Source organism: Ochotona curzoniae, unplaced genomic scaffold, assembly GCF_017591425.1.
Source record: "Ochotona curzoniae isolate NIBS_2020 unplaced genomic scaffold, NIBS_Ocur_1.0 contig_2927, whole genome shotgun sequence".
In the NCBI taxonomy this organism is placed as follows: domain Eukaryota; kingdom Metazoa; phylum Chordata; class Mammalia; order Lagomorpha; family Ochotonidae; genus Ochotona; species Ochotona curzoniae.
In genome coordinates, this window is record NW_024465654.1 from 4,252,180 (window position 1) to 4,273,428 (window position 21,249).

General features: G+C 46.7%; 1 protein-coding gene across 1 annotated transcript in view; it reads right to left on the minus strand.

Moving 5' to 3' along the window:
* The window catches only part of SYT10 (synaptotagmin 10), a 35,133-nt gene extending 22,727 nt beyond the window's left edge, over positions 1–12,406 (minus strand). The window contains exons 1-2 of the mRNA XM_040978877.1: positions 12,245–12,406; positions 2,477–2,834 (exon numbers count right to left, since the gene is read on the minus strand). Of these exons, the coding sequence (XP_040834811.1) occupies positions 2,477–2,834; positions 12,245–12,395 (509 nt within the window). The 5' untranslated portion in view covers positions 12,396–12,406. The remainder of the gene's footprint in view (positions 1–2,476; positions 2,835–12,244) is intronic.
* Between the last annotated feature and the right edge of the window lie 8,843 nt (positions 12,407–21,249).

Here is a 21,249-nt window from a genome sequence, read left to right on the forward strand (position 1 = left end):
TTTCTGACCATCGTGAGCCCATGCTCCATGGAGCTCCTCTAGGTTTTGGACAAACGACTGGGGCAGTCCTCTGAGTAAGCTCACCTACACACTTAGTCACCTGCGTGAGCCTCCACACGCCCACAAGCCAATGTGTAGTGAAATGACCAATTACCGGCCTCTCTTCCATTGCCACACCCTTAGCCAGGTTGTGGTCTCTATCATGACAGGCAGTAGGATTTACCTTCACATTTCATCACACCCACAGTGCAACAAAGAGAATGTTGGAGCTTGCATGGAAACGATGTAAGGCCCTGACAACGAGTAGCACCAAACTGTCCCAAGCATTATCTGTACTAGCAAAGCACAATCAATGCACAATTCGTATTTGTGCTGAAGATCATATTTTTAAATAGACCAAGACAAAACTCTTCAAGTCTGAGTCCAATGTGTGAGGCCCTGTGTTTGGCCTTGGTTCAAACAAGTGCCCTACTTCAGAAAAGAATCAGGTGTGCACAGCAAACGCACGTCTATCACGGAAGGGATTATCCAGCAACCTCAAGCTCTGGCGGACATGTCTTCAAAGTTGACTTCAAGCAGCAGCTCAGGTTTCTCCATTGCCCTGCCAAGCTGCTTCATGATATCTGAGATGGCTACACATCTTTGAATCTTGTTTTCCAATTGCTATGGTGGCCTGGCATAATTTCAGATTTTGCTATGTTCTGAAACAGTTTTTAAAGAAAACCAAGAAATACCCTTTATACATTTTCATAGGATTATTTACTTTTCTTCTAAAAGTGGACACTCACCATTTTTTGAGACTATGTATGATGGTTTAAAGAATTATGCTAACCAATCAAAGCTAGTGAGAAATGAACCTCTCATTGCAATGGAGATGCTGATGGCACGGCGGTGCATGCTCCTCCCTGAGCGCGTGTTCAGCTGTGTCTGCCATGTCTCTGTTTCCCTTTCTATCAGAGGCAAATCTGTATCAATCCCTCAGCTGTGGCATGTTATTTTACTACTTACTATCCATCTTCCTACCATTAACATCTCTTATGGATTCACTGCACATTCTTAGCCTGAAACTTCTGAATCAAGCTGCTGTATCCTACCTGGCCACAGTTTTCAGGGACAGTAGCAGTGATGACCAAGTGACCACATGAGATACTCCTAAAGCAGTTTTCCCCACAGATACATCAGCTGCATGCTTTACAACAACACAAGTTATCTGGAATGTGTCCTGTTTCCATTTGCAAAATATCAACAAAGTGTATTGTGGTATTTATTTTGTACCTAAATATCCACAGCAGGTTAAAATAAAAAATGACCCTTTCTTGGATTTTATTACGTAAAAATCACAAATAAGAACATTTACAATGATCCCAAATGCCACTGTCTTTTCAAAACCCTAAGTTGAGGCACAGCTTGGATTTCCAATGTAATTAGCATGGACAACACATGTGGAGGAGCGGCCGGCAGCCAGGCTCTCCGTGCTGGGTTCCTGCAAAGGCAACAGAGTCCCACTTACTCTGAGATGTACTTCACAAAGAAGCAGATGTGCTTGTAGACACATCTTTTATCATTTATACAAAAGATGTGCTGAATAATCTCTCAATCCTGGTAACAAGCATGACCCAGTTTTTCAATTTGAAAGATTCTGAACTCTGCCAAAGTGTGTCATGACAGAAAGCAGGAACACATACTAAAGAAATGGGAAAGTAAGATTCAGAAGTAAACCAGCTGGCTTCAGGGAGCAGGTGTCTTCTAAAACTCCTGACTTCCCTCTACGTCCCTGTAGGCTCACTGCTGCTCCTGGGGACCATGTCGCCATGGTCTGCCGTGTCACCATTTGTCTCAACAACAGACACTCCACCTGACTGAACAAAAGGCCTACGTATCACACTCTCCTTTTCCCTCACAGTCAATAGAATTTCAATACACTGGGCCAAGTTAGGTTTCATTCAGCACCTCATTTCCCCAAGCTGTTGAAATGTCTTTCTTCAAGGAAGCCTGTTGCTATTTAAGCACTTGTGAAAGTTACCTGACCTGTATAAGAGTCTGGGTTCCAGCAGTGGCACAGCTACAGTGCCAATGGAAGGACTTTGTCTCCATCGTCGGTAACTGAACCTGCTGATGAGGCATGATGTTTTGTGCCTGTATCCTACACATTTTGGGTGGCCATCTTCCCTTCAGTGGTTGCAATAAACTTAACAGAAACAGTATGGGTAACAGCTCATTTCAAAGGGAAGGGTCAAGAGTAACCCAAAGTTACAGGACCCTGTACAGGGGCCGCTCCCCATGGGCGCCTCGGTCCCCAATCAGCTCTCCTGACCACTGCTCCATCTATCACTCCTCCCCTGTCGTTTGACCGCACATTTCTCACGCCTTTCCCATTCCTTCGCTCTCTCCTCTGCTGTCCCCTTTGTCCAAGCTTTCCTCTGAGTAATCACACCACGTGGTGCACAGGCACATTCCTGCTGTCATATCAACTTACCGGGATGAAGATGTGGGCTCCGTGGTCTGCCTTTGCACGCGTGCATGTTTGATTAGGTGCTCTTTCAGAGCGGTTTGGACCTCGGCTGGGATGTCAGGGGATGTGTGACTGATTTTTATTGCAGGTTCCATAGCTTTCAGAGCTGGCTTTCCATTTTCTTTCACCTCTTTCTTCTCTTCAGCCTCAAATACTTCAGTAGGAGCACTTGAAACGCTCTGTGGAATGGCAGCAATGTTGGGGGTGACGGGTTTGTTCTTCCAACATGGCCAGCATAACTTCCAGAAAACAAACAGTGAGACAACCAGCAGGGCCAGCCCGCAGAAGCCAACGACGACCGCTAACAGGCTGACCGAAATGTCTGGAAAAAAGTCCAATGTAAAAAAATCTTAGTAAAATCTACATGAAAGGGCAGACATGATGAGGCAATTCTGTATGATTATTACTAGGTTCCTGATTTAGTTCCCAAAACTCACTTTTCAGTTATCTTTGTTGGGAGGGAAGATTAAATAATCATGGTTTGAAATTTACAGGAGCAACATGCCAAACTTCAATCCGGGACAATGTGTATGGAGTAATGCAAGACACAGGCTGTCAGTTCTAAGCACAGCAGAGTTCCCGACACCGTGGAGAAGGCTCACAGCCTCCCATGTGCCCTGATGCCAGGAACCGCCTCAACAGGAAGTGCTCCTGTGTGCCGCCCTACAGACACAGCCCTCTCACTCTCTTAGTGAGGCTGAATACCAAGTCTTTGGTATCACTGTGTCATCAATGACAAAAACAGAATTGCATGAAGCAAACCATGGGTGCTGCCGGTGACATTTTCAACTGCTTGTGGAGGGGTAACTCTGCATGTTCCTAATTTCCTGAGTCCTTCATTAATTAATAAGCTGTGTTAAAGTCTGAAAATCTATGTGCCCCTCCAATTCTCAGGCTGGGATCCTCGCCCTAAGGTGACAGTCCCTGGGGAGGATGACCAGGTAATGTTGGAGGGTGGGCTCTCATGAATAAACACTGTCGCTCTTCTGCCAAGTGAGTGCGCGGCTCTGGCGTGGCATCTACCAACCACAGGAAGTGAACCTGCTATCTGTAGCCTGCCAGCAAGCCACACACACTCTATTAATACTTAGATACCCTTAATATTCTTATTTTAAAACGATTAAAATTTTATGGGTTTGGCACAGTGGCTCAAAAGACTGATCCTCCACCCAGAGCACTGGCATCCCATAAGGACACTTATTCCTATCTCAGTAACTCTACTTTTGATCCAGTTCCCTACTTACGGCCTAGAAAAGTAGTGGAGCATCGTCCAAAGCCTTGGGACCCTGGACCCATGGTGGGACACTGGAAGAAGCTCCTGGCTCTTAGTTTCTGGTCAGCTCAGCCCTGGCTGTTGTGACCATTTCAGGAGTGAACCAGTAGATGGGAGAACATTCTGGTTTTGTCTTTTTCTCTTGTAAAAAAAAAAAAAAATCTGCCTTTCCAGTAAAAATAATCTTTAAAAATAAATGAAAATGTTTACAGTTTTACTATGCTTACTCACAAAATCATTCAAAGGGCTGAGGTTACAAAGTTGATATGGTTGAGCAAACATGTACGTGGCAGGCAGTAACAAATCTCTCTTGCAGAAGGGTCCAGACAATGCGGGCAGATACTCCACTCTGGTAGGTTCTGCACCCTCAGGATGAGGAGCCTAACTGCACCTTTCTAAGCACACCTGCCCACAGGACACAGCGACTTCCTGCCCAAGAGCACTGCACAAAAGAAGAGGTAACTTCACAATGGAACAACCGAGGTGAACAGCCACCGTGGTGAATGGCATTGGGTACCCAAACCTGAGAAGATGGTATGAAGTACTGCACTGTGGTCTTCTGCCCCACCTCACAAACCCGTAACCTGAGACTCATCACAAGAAAGCGTCAGAAACACTCTGTGGGAGGATATTTAAAGAACATCCAAACTGATCTTCAATGCTATTAAACTCTGAGAAACAAAGTTTGTGAAATGTTCACAGCCAGTGTCTACAGAGGCAATTACGGCAATCCTGCCTGGGATCCTGAATGGGATCCAAGAAAAGAATATTACATAAAAACAAAGCAACAACAATCTGACCAGGGCAGCGTTGCGGTGTAGCAAACAAAGCTGTTTCTGGCAGTCTCAACATTCCATGAAGGTCCCAATTCATGTTTTGGCTGCTCTACTTTTTTTTTTTTAAAGATTTATTTTTATTATTATTTTTTTTATTGGAAAGGCAGATATAGAGGAAGATCTTCCGTCCGATGATTCACTCCCCAAGTGGCCGCAACAGCCAGTGCTGTGCCAATCTGGAGCCAGGAGCCAGGAGCTTCCTCCAGGTCTCCCACGTGGGTGCAGGATCGCAAGGCTTTGGGCCATCCTTGACTATTTTCCCAGACCACAATCAGGGAGCTGGATGGGAAGTGGAGCCACAGGGATTAGAACCAGCGCTCATATGGGATCTGGGCGCGTTCAGGGCAAGAACTTTAACCACTAGGCCATGCCGCCGGGCGCTAAAGTAGAATTTAATTCTCAGACATGTTTTCTGTTTGTTGCCCAATACAGTGCATCGTTTTTAAAATAACTATGCAACCAACTCACTTGAAAATATATAAGAGTAGTTCATGCCAAGGTCGATGAAAATGAGAATCCTGCAGCTGACACTCACTGGCAATTTCAGTTTACTATTTCACAGCAAGGAACATGCTTTTCAACGTCATTTGCTGGTTAATGCAACTTTTTTCCCAGCTTGGGTAATGGTTCAAAATGAAACTGTCAATGTGAATATTCAGCTGCTAAGTTGTTACTTATATTTGCTTTGGCAAGAAAGGTTCTTAAAGTAACAAATGCCAATGTGGGAGATTTTAAAAAATAGAAATATTGCCATTTTCTTTAAATTTTCTTTTGTGCTGCCAACATTCCTAGCTAAAACTAAAAAAAAAAAAATGTATTGCCACGAAGAAGGGGGAATGAATACTGAGAAAAAGCTAGTAGTTCTATTTGCAAATCCACAAACCACATTTCCCATCTGTCGGCTGACTCCCCAGATACCTACACTGGCCACAGCCAGGCTGAGAAGAAACAAGAGCCAGGAAGCCAGCCTAGGTTCCCACAGAAACTGGCAGAAATTAAATCACTTGAGCCATCACCAGTTCTTTCCAAGGTCTGTGTTAGCAGGAAGCTAGAGTAAAGGCCCTGAGCTCTGTGTGCCACAACAGGACAGAGGCGACTCAACTGGTGGTGTGCCATTAATCCAAATACCTGTGCTTCCCGAATGCATATTTTAGAAAGTTACTCTTTTCTGAAATCTGACCCATATGGCTTGTTACTCAATCCCCCTTGCTGGCCATCCATGTGCAGCAAAGTGCCAACACCAAAGCTCACAGAGCAGCCTAAGGGGCCTGAAGAGAACACCACAGCCGACAGTGCCAACTACGCTTAGCCCTGCTGGCACACAGGTGGGGAAGGTGTCAGGTCTGGCGGACTTGCTGATGCTGATACACACCCCGTAGGGAGTTTTGAAGCACAGCACTGACACCTTTCATGAGAGTCATCACTAACAACCATGGGAGCGCAGCACCTGATCCCAGAGGCAAGTCAAAGGCACCGTTGATTCTGAGCCCAAACAATGCATGAGGGAGAGCCAGGCTCCAACGCCAGCGGTGAGACTGTTCACCCATTGCCTTCTTCCTTGGTTTCCTTTTTATGCTTCTCAAGAAAAATAATCTACAGTTTGAAAAAAATATCTAAGTTTTGAAGAGATCTTTATCTATAAAAACTTGTGCCAAATATAGCACACTTATCCTTGCATTGAGAAGCTGTCCCGCATAAGGCAAAGGCTCAGCTTATAAACAGTGGTGATTTGCAATCAAATGTGGTACCCAATATGAAATTCAAATATTCAAAATGATTAAAAATGTTTACATACACTCACAAATGAGCAAACATAAAACATTTACATTCAAACAACCACACACACAGACTTCCATTTGTGAGCGCGCAGTAAACACCTGTTGCAAGTACACTGTAAAGCCACCTGCAGAAGCAGTGACCCACAACGTCGCAGAAACGCGAACAAGCCTCAGGATGCTCTCTCCATAAATCTGCAAGTACTGCAACAGTGAAGACTGAGAACAATAGTCCTTACTGTTGAAAACAATTCCACAACGTGAACTAGTTGACACTTACATGCTTTGAAAAGGTGACCACAACGTTCAGTTTTTAACGATGGGATTTACACACTGGACAACAGATCACAGCACTTCAAGGTCAGCCGAAAGGAAAACATGCTATGAACAGCAGTCCTTTCCTCCTTCACCCGAGGACAGTCCCACGTGTCTGGATCCACAGCCGTCACGGTACAATCCCACACATACATGTATGTGAACAGTGTCTTTCATGTTCTTCCCCAGCAGTCCCTAGCCATGTAAGTGTCAGTTCTTACAACTTCAGAGCTACTTAGGATACAGGAGGCACTGGGAAGAGAAAGAAAACCACCGTTCTAGATAACACCAAGAAGTCGCCCCTTCAGTTAGGGTCCACACATCTAAGCTTGGGCAGTGTCGTGCACTCCACCATCAAGGGACACCAGCCTTGCTCCAGCAAGAAACAAGTAGCCGTATTTCACTGCCCTCAGCAGCAGCACTTGCCATCAGGAGGTCGTGTTCCTCTGACACAGTCACACTAACTATGTGTTGGGATCTTTGAGTTACTGGCTCATAAGTGGCTGTCCAACACTTCACATTACCAAATTCTAATAGTATGGGTTGTCAATGACTTAGGAGGCACATTACGGTAAGAAAATACAAGTCAAACAATCTAACTGGTGATTTACTGTCCCTTCTCATTGTAGGTGATTTATGCACTATGTAAAAGAAGTTGTGTCTGGGATCATGAGGTCAGGGCTGCACATATCAAACTATACTACATGATTTTACTGTTGGCATCTGTTAATTTCGCCAAAAATGTGAGTAAATAAACACTGTGGACACATATTTATATGCATGCATATGCTCATGTAAGAAAAAAACCGTGTTCTTTGGATAACACCAAATGAAAGGAACAACTTGGGATTTTGCTGAGACACTTGACTGACATCTTTCAATCTGCTGGTAGCGATAGCAGATGGCATTAACGCTTAAAAGCTTCCCTGTCATGAGCCTCCGTGGCTTTGTTCATTTGTTTAAGATTTATTTATTTTCATTTGTTTAAGATACAGAGAGGAGGTGAGACAGAGAGGAAGACCTTCGATCTGCTGATTCATGCCCCAACCAGCCACAATGACAGAGCTGCCCCTATCAGAAGCCAGGAGTCAGGAACTTCCTCTGGGTCTCCCTTGTGGATGCATGGTCCTAAGGCTTCGGGCTGTCCTAAACTGCTTTCCCAGGCCACATGCAGGGGGCTGGATGGGAAGCGGGGAAATCTGGATTAGAACTGGCATCGCGTGCAAAGCGAGGACCTTAGCCACTAGGCTACCATGGTGGGCCCTGCCATTCATGATCTTAAACCAGGTCCTTTGTGTGTTGGTCTATACAGCACGCTGTACTCACCACTGGAGACACAATCTACAGATGTATTAGGGTCTTTAAAAAGCTCATGGAAATGTGAAGCATTTAAAAACATCCTTTGTACTTTGCAGGGGGATACTAATTAAGCTTACCTTGTAATTTCACTTTTCCATCAACTTTCCCAAGACCTTCCTCCCATAAGGTTATTAAGTAATACTCACTATTTTTATACAGAATGAAGTTGGAGGTTCCAGGAGATAAACTTGAGGATTTATTTCTATACTTATTCAGTCAACAAATATTTAGTGGACCTCCAATACAGGTTAGATTTTTCTAAGTACTTAGAGTCAAATGGTAAGCAAATGTCTTTCCAGGAAATTACATTCAATAGAATTGCTGTGCACATCACAGGTGGAATGAAACACAGGTCAGGAAAAAGGCAATCATACTTTCCATACACCTTACATACAGATTATGTCAACTCACACTTGAAATCCCATTACACATTTATGCAACATTTGTCTTTTGCCAGAATCTTGGATCAAAAAAAATATGTAAATACAGATGGGTCACCGCAAAATGCATACTTTCTTTCGTCAAAGTTAAAATGATGAAATGTTAAAAAGTGATCTGAAGGAAATGGCTAGCTGTATACTTTCTGGTTAAAAGCAGCACATACAAAGAAGCACAGATTTTATCTTCTCACCAGAAAAATCAAAAACCAAGCTGTCCCATCAACCAACAAGCTACCATTACTTTAAAGTGTTATCTTGAACAAAGAAAAGAAAAATCAGTTGGTCCTGAGCCCCATGTGAACTTTGGAGATGACTATGCATGCCCCTAGGAGCAAATGATAGCAAGTCATACTCGGTGAACTCGGGCAGTGAGGCCAGACACAGCAGGAGGCCACTCCTTAAAGCTGAGACTATGCCAGGGGAATACACCCTTCTTCAAACTCTGAGCTCCTATGGCTCAGTTTCCTGTATTCTTTACTCCAATGGAATTCATGAACTTTCAGGTTACTAAGTTATAATGATTTGTCATCAGAATGTGTATAATCTAAAAGTTATGACTGCACACACATGGTAACACAAATAACTGGGTGGTATTTGCTTTATGTCTGGAAAGAAACTTCTGAAGCCCCTTAGGAACTTTAAGCCCTTAGCATTGACTCAAAACACCATTTAACTGAGAAGAAAATCATGATCTTGCAATTTTATTTTATACTACCTTAAGTACTACCTTTTCTTATTGGGCAAGCAATTGAATCAAATTGTTTGCTATATATTTGCTACCACTAAGAAACTGTCCAAATTTAAAAGTGCCTGTCCAAGGCCTAGTGCAACGCCGTAGCTGCTAAAGTCCTCACCTTGAACGTGTCAGGATCCCCTATGGGCGCCAGTTCTAATCCTGGCAGTTCCACTTCCCATCCAGCTCCCTGCTTGTGGCCTGGGAAAGCAGTCGAGGACGGCACAAAGCCTTGGGATCCCGTGGAAAAGGCTCCTGGCTTTGGTTTGGCTCAGCTCAGGCCGTTGAATCAATGAATGGAAGATTTTTATCTCTCCTCCTCTCTGTATATATGCCTTTCCAATTTAAAAAATAAATCTTTTTTTAAAAGTGCCCTTCCAAATTTTATACTAGAATTTTTAGATAAAGGTGTTTGAAAATGCAAATCTTGTGAACTCACAGATTGCAATATTTGTTATTATAAAGGTTATGTAACTATGGCAGGAGTTGAAATACCTGTAAATTTAACTGACTAGTCACTACTGCTAAGGTCTGTTTAACCTTGTCAGAGACCTTGAAGCATTTCAGCAATTAAAAAAAAAAACAGAAATGAACCTGAATTCAGTCCAAAACTGTTATGCATATTCAATTAGTCACACTGAGGACCAGCGAAATAATACTGAGACCAATATACTGTGGTGGCTTTGTTGAAGCATTATAGTATTAAAACTTACTGTGCGTTATAGCGAATTTAGGGGTTAACAGCTATTTTGGGAAAAGGAAGAATAGAAGTGATTTTCCAAACAATGCACAACACGGATTTCTAGTATACTCTACTTTGCAATACCAACGCACACAGTGGCTTAAATACACTATTTCAAAAGTGAATTATGTTCTCAATTGCAGTCACAAAATTGTACTGAAAGAGGAGATTGGTCAACCTGATTCAAAAACAACAGGATAATACTCAGAACAGAAACTCAGGCAAGTCACAATGACGGTAAGTGAATGTCTCTTCAACCCTCGGGGTGGTGTGGGGGGAGAAGATCCAGTTCTGAGGCTGGCACTTGCCACTGCAATGTCAGGAAAACTGACAGCATCCGGCCTGGGTTGGTTCACTCAAGAAGTTCATTGAACCATTCTACGTGGCTGATGCCCAACGCGCCCAGAGGCTCTTCATTCAACAACTAGGAGGACTGCAGGCAGGCTTGTAACGAGGGCACGCGGGGACAACTGGCAACACAGTCACGAGCCATGTGAGAGCCAGTGTAGTCAGCCACGAATCCGGCACACAGCCTCTGCATCCACTCCACAGTCCCTAGCAACACTAAGGGAATCTCTGCGGACTCAAGCATGTCACTTCTCTCTGTTGCCGAGATCTGCAACTCGGTCCACTTTTCTGTCTCATATACTATGCAGACGTGATCTCCCCTAGTGATGGCATTCCAGTCTGTACACTTCTCTGCAGACAATGAGTCCAAGATCTCACCCAGCTCTCGTCTATTCCCCACTCTCAGGGGACAACCCCAGGGGCTGAGCAGGACAACTGCTGGAAGGTTTAGGAAAGGCCACAGACTGGAGGTTAGATGCATCTGGATGCTAGTGCCCTATTTAGTTTCCAATATCCACAAAATTTCTTCATTACCTGCCAATCAGGGTCCAACCAAAAACCCATTATTTGAAATTTTCTCACGACAGGAGGCGGGAAGAACTGGAGAAACGACCTCAACACAGGTGTTTAAACTGCAACCTTCTCATCTCCAGCTTCAGCACGGGGTCCCCGGGGGACATCGCTGAGGCGCCTGTCCAGCCTCACCCAACGGGCTTTAAGACCACGACGCTTCTCCTGCTTAGCCACTACACCTGGCCCCAGCACCTCAAAGCAATTCAACAACTCCTGCGCTTGGGAGCAAAGAGCTGTGAACGTGGTCACAAAACGTTAAATGCGCAGCCCTGGGACCGCAGCTAAGCTGCGTTACTGGACTCCGGGGTCCGGTCGGCTGCAAGACCACAGGGCAGCCTGACATAGAATGAAGCCCCTCTAAACTGTCACCGCGCGGAGAATACGAAAAACCCGGCTCAGGCCCCGTGTGATTAACGCTAGCAAACCCCGTTCACCACCACCTGTGCCCGGTGCTGTGGACGCGCCGAGCGCGCCCGCCCTGGCGCCTTCCCCAGCGCTCGGCTTCCACTCGTGGCGTTGCCCTGGCGACCTCCAGCCCCGAAATCTCACGGCCACCCTACAGAGAGCCCCGCGGGGCGCCCAGTGCAATCCAAGCGGAGCCGAAAACCCTGACTCCAGCGTCTGCTCCCAGCGCAACAAGTGACTGTGCCTAGCGCGTGCGAAAGCCTCCCCCCCCCCCCCCACTGGGCAGTGCCTTGGATTCGGCCTCCAGCTCCCGAGCCAGCAGGACCCCCCTCCCCGGGACTGCGCCGGTCCAGCTACCTGACTGCCCAGGCCCTCCCACACCTCCACTCCATTTTCTTCCAAGTTTCCCGAAGGCGCCGGGAGGGATCCCAAAGGCTTGCTGGCTAACCCCTTTCCGCACCTCCACTTCCTCCCGTGTGTCTAGGAACCAGAGTGGCCTCAGATATCCCGATGTTCGGTCTTTCATCTCTGCCCCGGGGAACCACCCGCGTAAAAGCGCACAGGAAACTCAACTCCACTGGTTGCGGCCAAAGGGCGACCTAGCGTGGAAGGTGCCCACTCTCGGGGTCACCCCCAAGTGCAGGGGACTTGGGACGTCCACGCATGGGTCTGCGCCGGTCCCGCGGACGAACGAAGGCGAGGGCAGCTCGGGTCCCGCCGGCCCGCGACCCGGGCTCTCCCGGAGCCAGACGCGCGAGCCGTGGGACACCGCGGGGAAGACGGGCGCGGGGCTGGCGGGGCCCAAAGAAGGGAGGAAGCGCACCCCACCCCAGCGCTCCAAATCACCGGCAGCCGAGCAGGAAGAAGGCGCAACGCTTCCAGAGCGCCCAGGACCCCGCTCGGGGCTGAGCGCCCGCGGAGCCACCCCGTTACCTGTGCTGCCACCGCCCGGGGTGCGACGGTCCGGGGGGAAGATTCCGGAGCACTTCTCCCACTCCACCTGGCCCGCGAAGCACAGCTCGGTGACGATGTGCAGCGCCTTCTGGCACAGGCTGCTCACGCCGTCCTCCTTGCGGAAACTCATCGTCCGGTTCGCCGTCGCCTCTCCCTCTCCGCTACCTCGAGGCCGGGGGTCCCCGAGCGCCCTAGGTCATAGCCCGCCCGCGGGGACGCTGGCCCGAGGGCGCGCCGGCGACCTGCCAGCAACTCTCAGGGGCCCCGCCGTGGCCCCATGCTGGGAGCGGCAGCCGCAGACCGAGACGGGGAGCCCGGAGCGCAAGCCACGCAGCGGCGGCGAGGCTGGCGCCGACTGTCCCGCGGCGCGCGCGAGCCGAGGCCAGCGGGAGCGAGGGAGCCGGCATGGAGTGCGGAGGGGCGGGGAGCGCGCCGGGAACGCCCCCTCCGCCCCGCGCGCGCTCGCGGCCCTGCGGGACCTGGCGGCGGCGGCGCGGGGCCGGGGCGCGGGGCCGGGGCGCGGGGCCGGGGCGCGGGGCCGGGGCGCGGGGCCGGGGCGCGGGGCCGGGGCGCGGGGCCGGGGCGCGGGGCCGGGGCTGCCGGCGGGCCTCCCAACTTTTCTGGAAATGGAGCTGTTTCTAATTCCTGCTTCTGTCCACTCGCGGGGAGGAAAAGCGGCAGGTGCTCAGCAACAGGAGTGACCGTGCGACCTGTAGAGCATGTCCCGCACCAGCAGGCTTAGAGACAGCGTCCACACAGTTCGCCTTTCCTGTTGACTTCAAGTTCACCTGAGGAGGTCACTTCCTCAAGCGTAGAACACCTGGAGCAGGCACACTGTCCCATCCTTTTAAAAACTGATTTCGAAAACATAGTCACGGAGAGAGATCCACCATGGGCTGGTTCAGCCCCCAGATGGCCAGTAGCTTGTTACGGGTCTCCCAGAGGCGTGGCGAGGGGCGAAGCCACGAGGCCTTCTTCCACTGCTTCTCCAGGGCCATTACCTGGGAGCATGACCGGAAGGGGAGCTCCGGAAGTGGAGTATCCCGGAAGTGGCACCTCAGGAGAACGGAAGACAGCTCCTTATGGAGCTGGGCACCACACCAGCGCCTACCCGTGATGCCGCAGTCCCTGTGAGGGGCCCCCAGACCTCTGTATAAGACTGCAGTGCAGTTGGCCCATCCGTCCCTGCCGTCCTGCGTGCACAGCTAGACTGCGTTCTTCTCATAGGAGTTTCCTGCCACGGCGCTGCAGGGTGAGTTTGCGCTCCTCACACAGCCCTGCTTGCTTGCCTACCTTGAAGAGGTTGTTTTCAGGTCTTCTTTTTTCAGTCTGTTAAGTCCTAGCGTCTTGAACTCACCTGTCCTTAACAGTTGTCCACTGCACATCGCTCAGTGAGGCCAAGCCCCGACAGCAAGGCTTTCAGCTGTTTTCCAGCAGGGTTTGTCCTAGCATCCTAACCTGAGAATTGATCTCCGCTTCCTCGGATGGAGGGTTCTTTATGTGTGATTGGAATGTTGGCCTTGTCAGTGTGATGACGCTAGTAGGAAGAGCTATCTTGTTTTACGCTGTTCGTGGCATATTGTTCCCTGTGTGGTCGCCAACTTAAAACTTACTATAATTGAGGTGCAATGGGTGGGTGCAATGCCATGGGTAGGCGTGCGCTAGTGAGTGATCTTGGTCTGATCCGCGGGATGGTTTCAGTGTCACTACCTTTGCAGTGAATGAAGACGTACTAAAACCCACGTGAACCATCCTGCTTTTGTTCTCATGCCCACAGGTTTGAGTGGTTTTTAGAGCAGGTTGCCTCAGGAAATAGCTCCCTGTTGTGTTGTTGTAACCCCCTCCTCCAGCGCTCCTGTGTTCCTCCCTCTTCCAGTCTGATGTTAATGGATGTGGGGTTAAGGTGGAGATTTGATATAATTATGCATCTAGGACTTGGGTCTGCTGAGAGACCTCCCGTTGGCGGGTAGCTGGGTCTACAAGCCAGGTTTGCTCAGCTGTTGCCACTCCACCGGCTGCTTCTCCCAGTCATCACTTACCACCCTCCAGGCTCCTCAGATGCCTGGAAGCGCTCGGGCTGCTGAGCATGGCCGCCAACCCTGTGAAAGGTGAGCCAAAGTAACCCACCCTGTTTCAAGCATGGCGTCTCTGTCTCCTGGATGTTGTAGTTGAAGTAAAAACAGCTGGTGAATGCCACTATTGAATTCCGCGGATTGAGCGACTGCTGTGGACCCTGCAGTGCCTGTCAGTGAGGCTGCCTGTCTGTCCTTGCCCCAGATTCCTCTAAACAGGCAGGCAGGCTCAGGCCGTGTGTAGGTGTGCCAGGGAGGAACTCAGCATTGTCCTTCCAGACTCCTGACTGGTCTAATGGAGTAAGGCTCAGACTTCTTTATTTGATTGTTAAGTATTAAAAGAAACTTTCCTGATTGTTGCTGGCTGCTACTCTTTCATCAATTTCCACAAGTAGAGTTAATTTCGCACGTGGATTCCTAATTGTTTGTTTTGCAAATTTTTTGCCAACTTTTTTTTTTCTTTCCTCTCCTGAGATCAGAACCTTGGGGTATTCATTTAGACCTTCTTGCAGCTCAGTAACAGATGAATCAAAACACTTGTCATTATTAACAGTGCAGGTGGCACTTTTGGGTAAGGCAGAAGCTGTACCCAAGGTCTGTTTTGTTCTAACATTGTTTTTGTTCTATCGAACATTAAGAATTTCAATTCAGTCTTAACATTTTTATGAACTGCACTAGCAACCAAGTACAGCCAACCGGTACAACTGTATTTTCTTTTGAAGAGAATAAATCTCATCCAGAAGGAGCAGTTTAGATGGCTGCTTCCCGTACCCTGTGCTATAGGAGGCATCGTTAGCTGTGCTGGCTGAGGAGGTTTCTGTCACAGCTTACTTAGCAATGACCTTGGCCTACAGGTAGAATTAGTTTGAAGCCCAAGAGAGCTCACGTGGTCTAAACGCACTTCTGGATAGCCAGCTGTGTGGCGCATCAGCCCTGGATTTCTTGATTTGCTGAACGCCCCGCAATTCCCTCTTTCTTCTCCAGTACCGGTCCCAAGCTAAACTTCCTGTGGAGGCTTGGTTGGCTCCTATCTTCTTTATTCAGAAGGTGGCGCTGCCATTCACTGCCCGTTGGTCCTGAGGAGCCAGCCTGGGGTTTGTGTCAGCAGTCCTAGTGAACAAAGCAGTTGCATTCCAACTCCTGAGCTTCATAAGACAAGGACTTTGGAAAGTTTATGGACAGGATTCAAAAGATGGTTGGTCGGAGGTGGATTTCATGATGTATCACGTTAAACTGCTGTTTGGAATAGTCAAGTGCGTGTTAACAGAGTGCCTGAGATCAAACCCAGCTGTTTCTACTTAACCCTGATTCTGCAGAGAAGCGTCTACGCGTTTGGGGTTTGGAATTTAGGGTCTGGAGCCTTTCAACTCTGGTATCTGCAGGGAAAATCTTCCTTTAGTTTCAAGTCTAGGGAAAGGTGCTCACTAACTACAGGAGATGTGTGGCTCGACCCTGAGCTTCAGGACGCCTTGGGAATTGCGCTAACCCCCACCGCTTGCCTCCAAACCATCTCCCTGCAGCATCAGCTGCAAGTGTCTCCAGTCGGAATTGCCCTGAGACTCCGTGAACTGCCTGACGTCTCCCTAGGTTAGGCCTCTACAGGGTGAAGCCCCTTGGCTCAGCCACTGGCTGCTCCTGCCCCAGTGGCCATGCTGAAAACCAGCCATCATGGTTTATGTTCCCTCGTGTCCTCTCCTTTTTGTCCCTGGGGCATCGTGGATTGTTCAGGCTTGGAGGAGCTGGAACACTGGCACAGACATCTTCAGGTCATCGCCCTTCGCTGCTTAAAGAGGCAGTTCTGCTCTCGTCCCTGTCTGCTACCTGCCACGAGGCTCCGCTTCCGCCTTCCACATGCACCGACCCTGTGAAACTCTCCCTCAGCTGGCCCTGACTTTTCTTCTTTGTTCATTCTGGAGTTCCTTCTATGTTAGCTTTCTGGTTTGCCATGCAAATCATAATGAAAGTCAAATAATTCACTTGATTAAGTTCTGGAAGGAATGGGACGGTCTCTTTCTAGTGCCTTCTGTGGTGCTAGCTGCAACTGATGCTCCCGAAACACTTCCTGAATGAGATGTTAGTGTGTTGTTAACTCTTTTCCCTCTAGATCTCATTTGAATTGAGATCCCTTGGCTGCTTGGTACAGAAATAGCAGGTTATTTGGTAAGAATGGTTAGACTGCTCCGTTCCCACAGCAGAACTGACTCCAGAAAATGCGTCTGTAGTACAGCAACAGAGGTTGAGCACCCCAAATCTGAAATGCTCAGAAGTCCTGGACGTTTTGAGGGCTAACACGGTGAGGCCACATGTGGAAGGTCCCGCACCTCACCTCATGACGTGGGTTACTGTCAACAAGGCAACCACAGGAACAATAGTGTCTGTCATGAGGGGATGTGAAAGGTGTGTAGGAAACACAAGTGCTTTCACCTGAGTGGTGTTCTTATTTCCAAGTCACCCCAGTAAGTATGAGAAACTTTCTGAAATCTGTGCTCCCCTACTCCCCATCACAAAGCCGGAACACTTTTGGTTTTAGGCATATCAAAGAAGAGATACACAACTTACACGTCTTTTGAGAAGGAATAAAGATGGTCATGTGTATCTTAGAGACAGACACTGAATGCTTGTGTAGTGCCTGTTACATGCTTTGCACTCCACATATATATGATGTATATGTAATAGCCATACATATTATTTGCCATGCAAGTTATAGATAACATAAATTTTTAAAAAGTTAACTGTTGTAGTAGCTGATAGTCATTTAGACCAGTTTCAGACATGGTTATACACACACACACACACACACACACACACACACACACACACACACGTACGTGTATACTGAATTCTCAGATCAAGCTTGTGAGGTGGGTACTGTTATTATTCTCATTTTTCAGATAAGATCGCAGAAAGGGGTAGTAGCTTTCTTAGGCCATACAGTAATTGGATGCTCAGGCTGCGAAGTTTCAGTTCCAGGAACTATGTTTTACTGTGTCTCCGCTGTCCTCAGGAGATACCCATAGGTGGTGATGATGCAAGCAGATCTTATATTCCTAGTCGCCAAAGATTATACCGTTTAAAAAGCTAGTGTACTTGGCATCATATTATTTTCTTCTGTCATGTAGTCCAGTGAGCGAAAGGATAGATGTTTTTTTCTCTTGTCTTTTTTTCCCAATAAATATGCACTTCTTCCCTAACTGTAGTAAAGACTTCTCTGTGTCAAGGCACGCTAATCTTTTGCTTGTGGCACCAGCATCCCATATAGGCACCAGTTCATGTCATGGCTGCTGTACTTTGGATCCAGCTTTCTGCCTGTGGCGTACAATAGCAGTAGAGGAGGGCAGAAATCCTCAGGCAGCAGACCTGGAGGAAGACGCTGGTTCCTGGCTTCAGATTGGTTTAGTTCCAGCTGTTGAGGCTGTTTAGGGAACGAACTAGCAGGTGGAAGATTGCTTATGCCGTCTTCTCTGCTCTCTGTAAACCAACATTTAAATGGAAGTAAGTAAATCTTTAAAAGGAAGAGATGTAGTTGTAGTTAATTCCTTACTTCCGAGGTGCAATTGACAAAATGGGTATATTCAAGGTGTGAAGTTTGAAAACTGTACACATTTATAGTACACTAATTACTCCAGTCAGACTGAGTAAAGCATCCGTCACCATGCTTATGTGTCGTTTCAAGTGACCGGATGGAGCCTTGGGGGCACTTGATGGATCTTCTCTCTGAGCAGATTTCAAGCACACAGCACAATATTGTTAACCATATTCACGAAGCCATGCGTGAGGTCCCTGGCACGCATACCAGAGTGCCTAATTATTTTTAATTACTTTAGATTTTTTCAGTGTGACAATGTACTGTGATTTATTCAAATATCTCGCTGTCGATGAGGATTCATTTGATTTTTAGCTACCCGTTACCATGACTGCGTCACGGTAAACATCCTGTAATATTTATTTCTATACTTAAAATCTCACTTAGGTTTTCTCATACTTAAGGAAAATAATCAGAGTCTTATTCCACTTTATATTTCTATCCTAAAAATAGAAGACTATATGTCTCTCTGATCTCTTGATTACAAAAGTAGATGTGACCACTTCAGAGTTCTTGGCATTGTTCTGAGGGCGTTATTGTTCACTCTGGTGGGGAGTGTTCATATCTATACTAGTATGAAAGCTTGTTTTAATTCCAAGGGCAGCCAAATTTTCATCTTGATAATGCACATATTTGCATAAAGCTACATTTTAAAACAAAATGGTTTCTAATAAAAAAAACATGGGGAGCACCATTACTAATTTTCTGAACTAGTGATTTCAGACTTTCCTATAAATGAGTACCTGTTGAAACATAAACTTCCTGAGCTCAGGACCACAGATTCTGACTGAGGAGATCTGAGGGAGGCTTTACATTTGTATTTCTGACACACTTCCCACTGATGCTAGGATGGCTGCTCTGGGAACCATGCTTGGAGCATTGTCCTAAGTGGACTCCTTAAGAATTTATGGCCAAAGTTAGTTCCCAGAGGTTAGTGTAGCTGATCACTCAAAATAGACAAAATAACAAAACCTGGAGAGCACTGATTAAAACTAATAAAATAAATCGCACACACACACTCTGGAAGTGTAGTTGTAGATTCCATGTCCACTAGCTGTGTGATGAACGGCTTAATCATGTGCTTTGAACATAATTTTTCTCCTTAAATGTTAATAAAATTTCCTCATAGTCTGATATAGGATTGTTCTGAGGCTCAAATCTCTTAATTGCATTTTTTTTTTTATTATTTCACGGATTCTAAATTGCATCTCCAGATTTTCTATTTGATGATTCTTACAAAGAGTTCTATCTCCATAGCAGTATTTTCATTCAGGTCAGTCATTATGTTTCATTTATTTCTTTATTCTTTCTCTACTGCCTTACATGGTCGAGTGTCCTTATTGTTATTTGCAATTCCATGTCATTTCGTAGATTTCCTTCAGTTCAGGGTCTGATTCTGTAGGACTACTGTATTCTGTTGGAGCATGATACTGCCTTGCTTCTTTATGCATCCTGTAACCTCGAGTTGACATCTGTGTGCATAATGTAATAGTCCCAGCTTATTTGTGGTGTAGGTTTATTGATAAAGATTTATTGATAAAGAGATCATTGCTTTTGTGTAACCCAGGACACCACTTTGTTACTTTGGCCTCTATCCTAGTTGAGCCCAAGAGGATAGTCTCTGAGTGTTGACTTTTAATCACCGTGAGCTGTGTCTATAAATGATACGGTGTTCTTTTTTATTTTACATTGTGGTTTACAGAGGTAGTTTATGGACTTCCTAGGGTATGTGTCTGCTCAACACAAAGCTTGGAGTCAGTCACCCTGTGATTGTAGTAGCCAGGTTCTTGTCATCTTTGGTGGCTGTCCCTTTGTCCCACTGGCAATGTAGAGATGCTGATGTGTGTGCATCCGTAGAGACCCGTCACTCTAGGACTGTGTGACGCACATGGACCATCCCTTAATAATGCCAGGAGAGTTATGCTGGCCCTGTGCCTTGTGACACCACTAGCCACAGGCCTGGGGCCAGCAAACATAATCTCCTATGTACCTCTCTACAAGGTGCATGGGAGCCTGTGCGTGGGAGGCTGTGAGCCCAGAGCAGTGCAGTACAGACAGGCTCTTCCCTGTGTTCACAGAATAGATTCCAGGGACATTGAGGAGTTTAGAGCTGATTGCTACAGCCCTAGTGTTCCAGAGCAAAATGGGCTCATTACCCAGCTCTCCCGGGAGGGGAACAGAGGTTTTTTCTTAAGGGCTGCTTTTAGTGCAAGCTCGCAGAAGCTAAGGGGAAATCCCTGGATCATGAACAGTGGGTATGGCTCTGGGGTTTCTATTGTAATACCCCCATGGTTGCAAGATGAAGATCTGTCCCTAGCACCACAGATTGTCCTGACTGGGGATCTGCAAGCCTGGAAGCTGGAAGGGCAGGAGTGTGGCCCTGCTGTTCCCACCCCCAGGCAGCTCGCCAGGCTGAAATTCTTTGCTGGAGCAGGGCCTCTGGCTGTGCACCCCAGGATGTCTCAGGAGCAGCACCAGCAAAGCTATAAGAGAGGGCCCTGTGTGGATACAATAGGATCAAGGAACACCCAGCAAAGAAGAAATGATAACCAGTTCACCTCTATTCCTGCATAGCAGGAAGTGTGTGTGTGTGTGTGTGTGTGTGTGTGTGTGTGTGTGAGCGTATACACATACAGTTGAGATAGTCAGTTGGTAACTGGCATAACACTGATCTAATAAAGTGAATTTAGATAAAGTAGCTTTTGCAAAGAACTCCAACTGCAATGATAGCCTCCTTATTAATCCATGTGGTTACGTGTCATTTTGGTTTGTGATATTATCTCCAGTCATCAGACAGTTGCAAAGATTCCTTAAAATTAGAGAACAGCAAGTCTTTAAAGGAGTAGGCACATTAAGCCATGCTGCTCACTTACAGATATTCTTTCGAAATATAATAATTTTAAGATGCCTTATTATCAGTAAGCATGTCTCATAATAAGTTCATAATTCACCATCATGACTCTTAGATGCTAGTAATTATTTTCAAATAGAATTTATGAATATACCTGTATAGGTAATAAGATGTCAGTCAGTTGTACTGGGACATACACCAAAGTAAACACTTCCAAATAGTTAAAACCAAAAACACCAATTTGGTCAGATTGAATGATCATAATGTTCCATGTTGTAACCACAAATAACTGTAAAGTCACAACTACAGCTTCGCTATATAGAAAAGTTATTTTTTCTAGCATTTCTTGGAACAATATGTAACATATTGAAAATACATTATTGTACTAGAGCCTTGTTTAAAGGTTATTACTTTGTGAAGTAAAAATTCTTGTCTCAACTTTGACATTTGTTTTTGAAACATGGGCTTTGTTTCAACA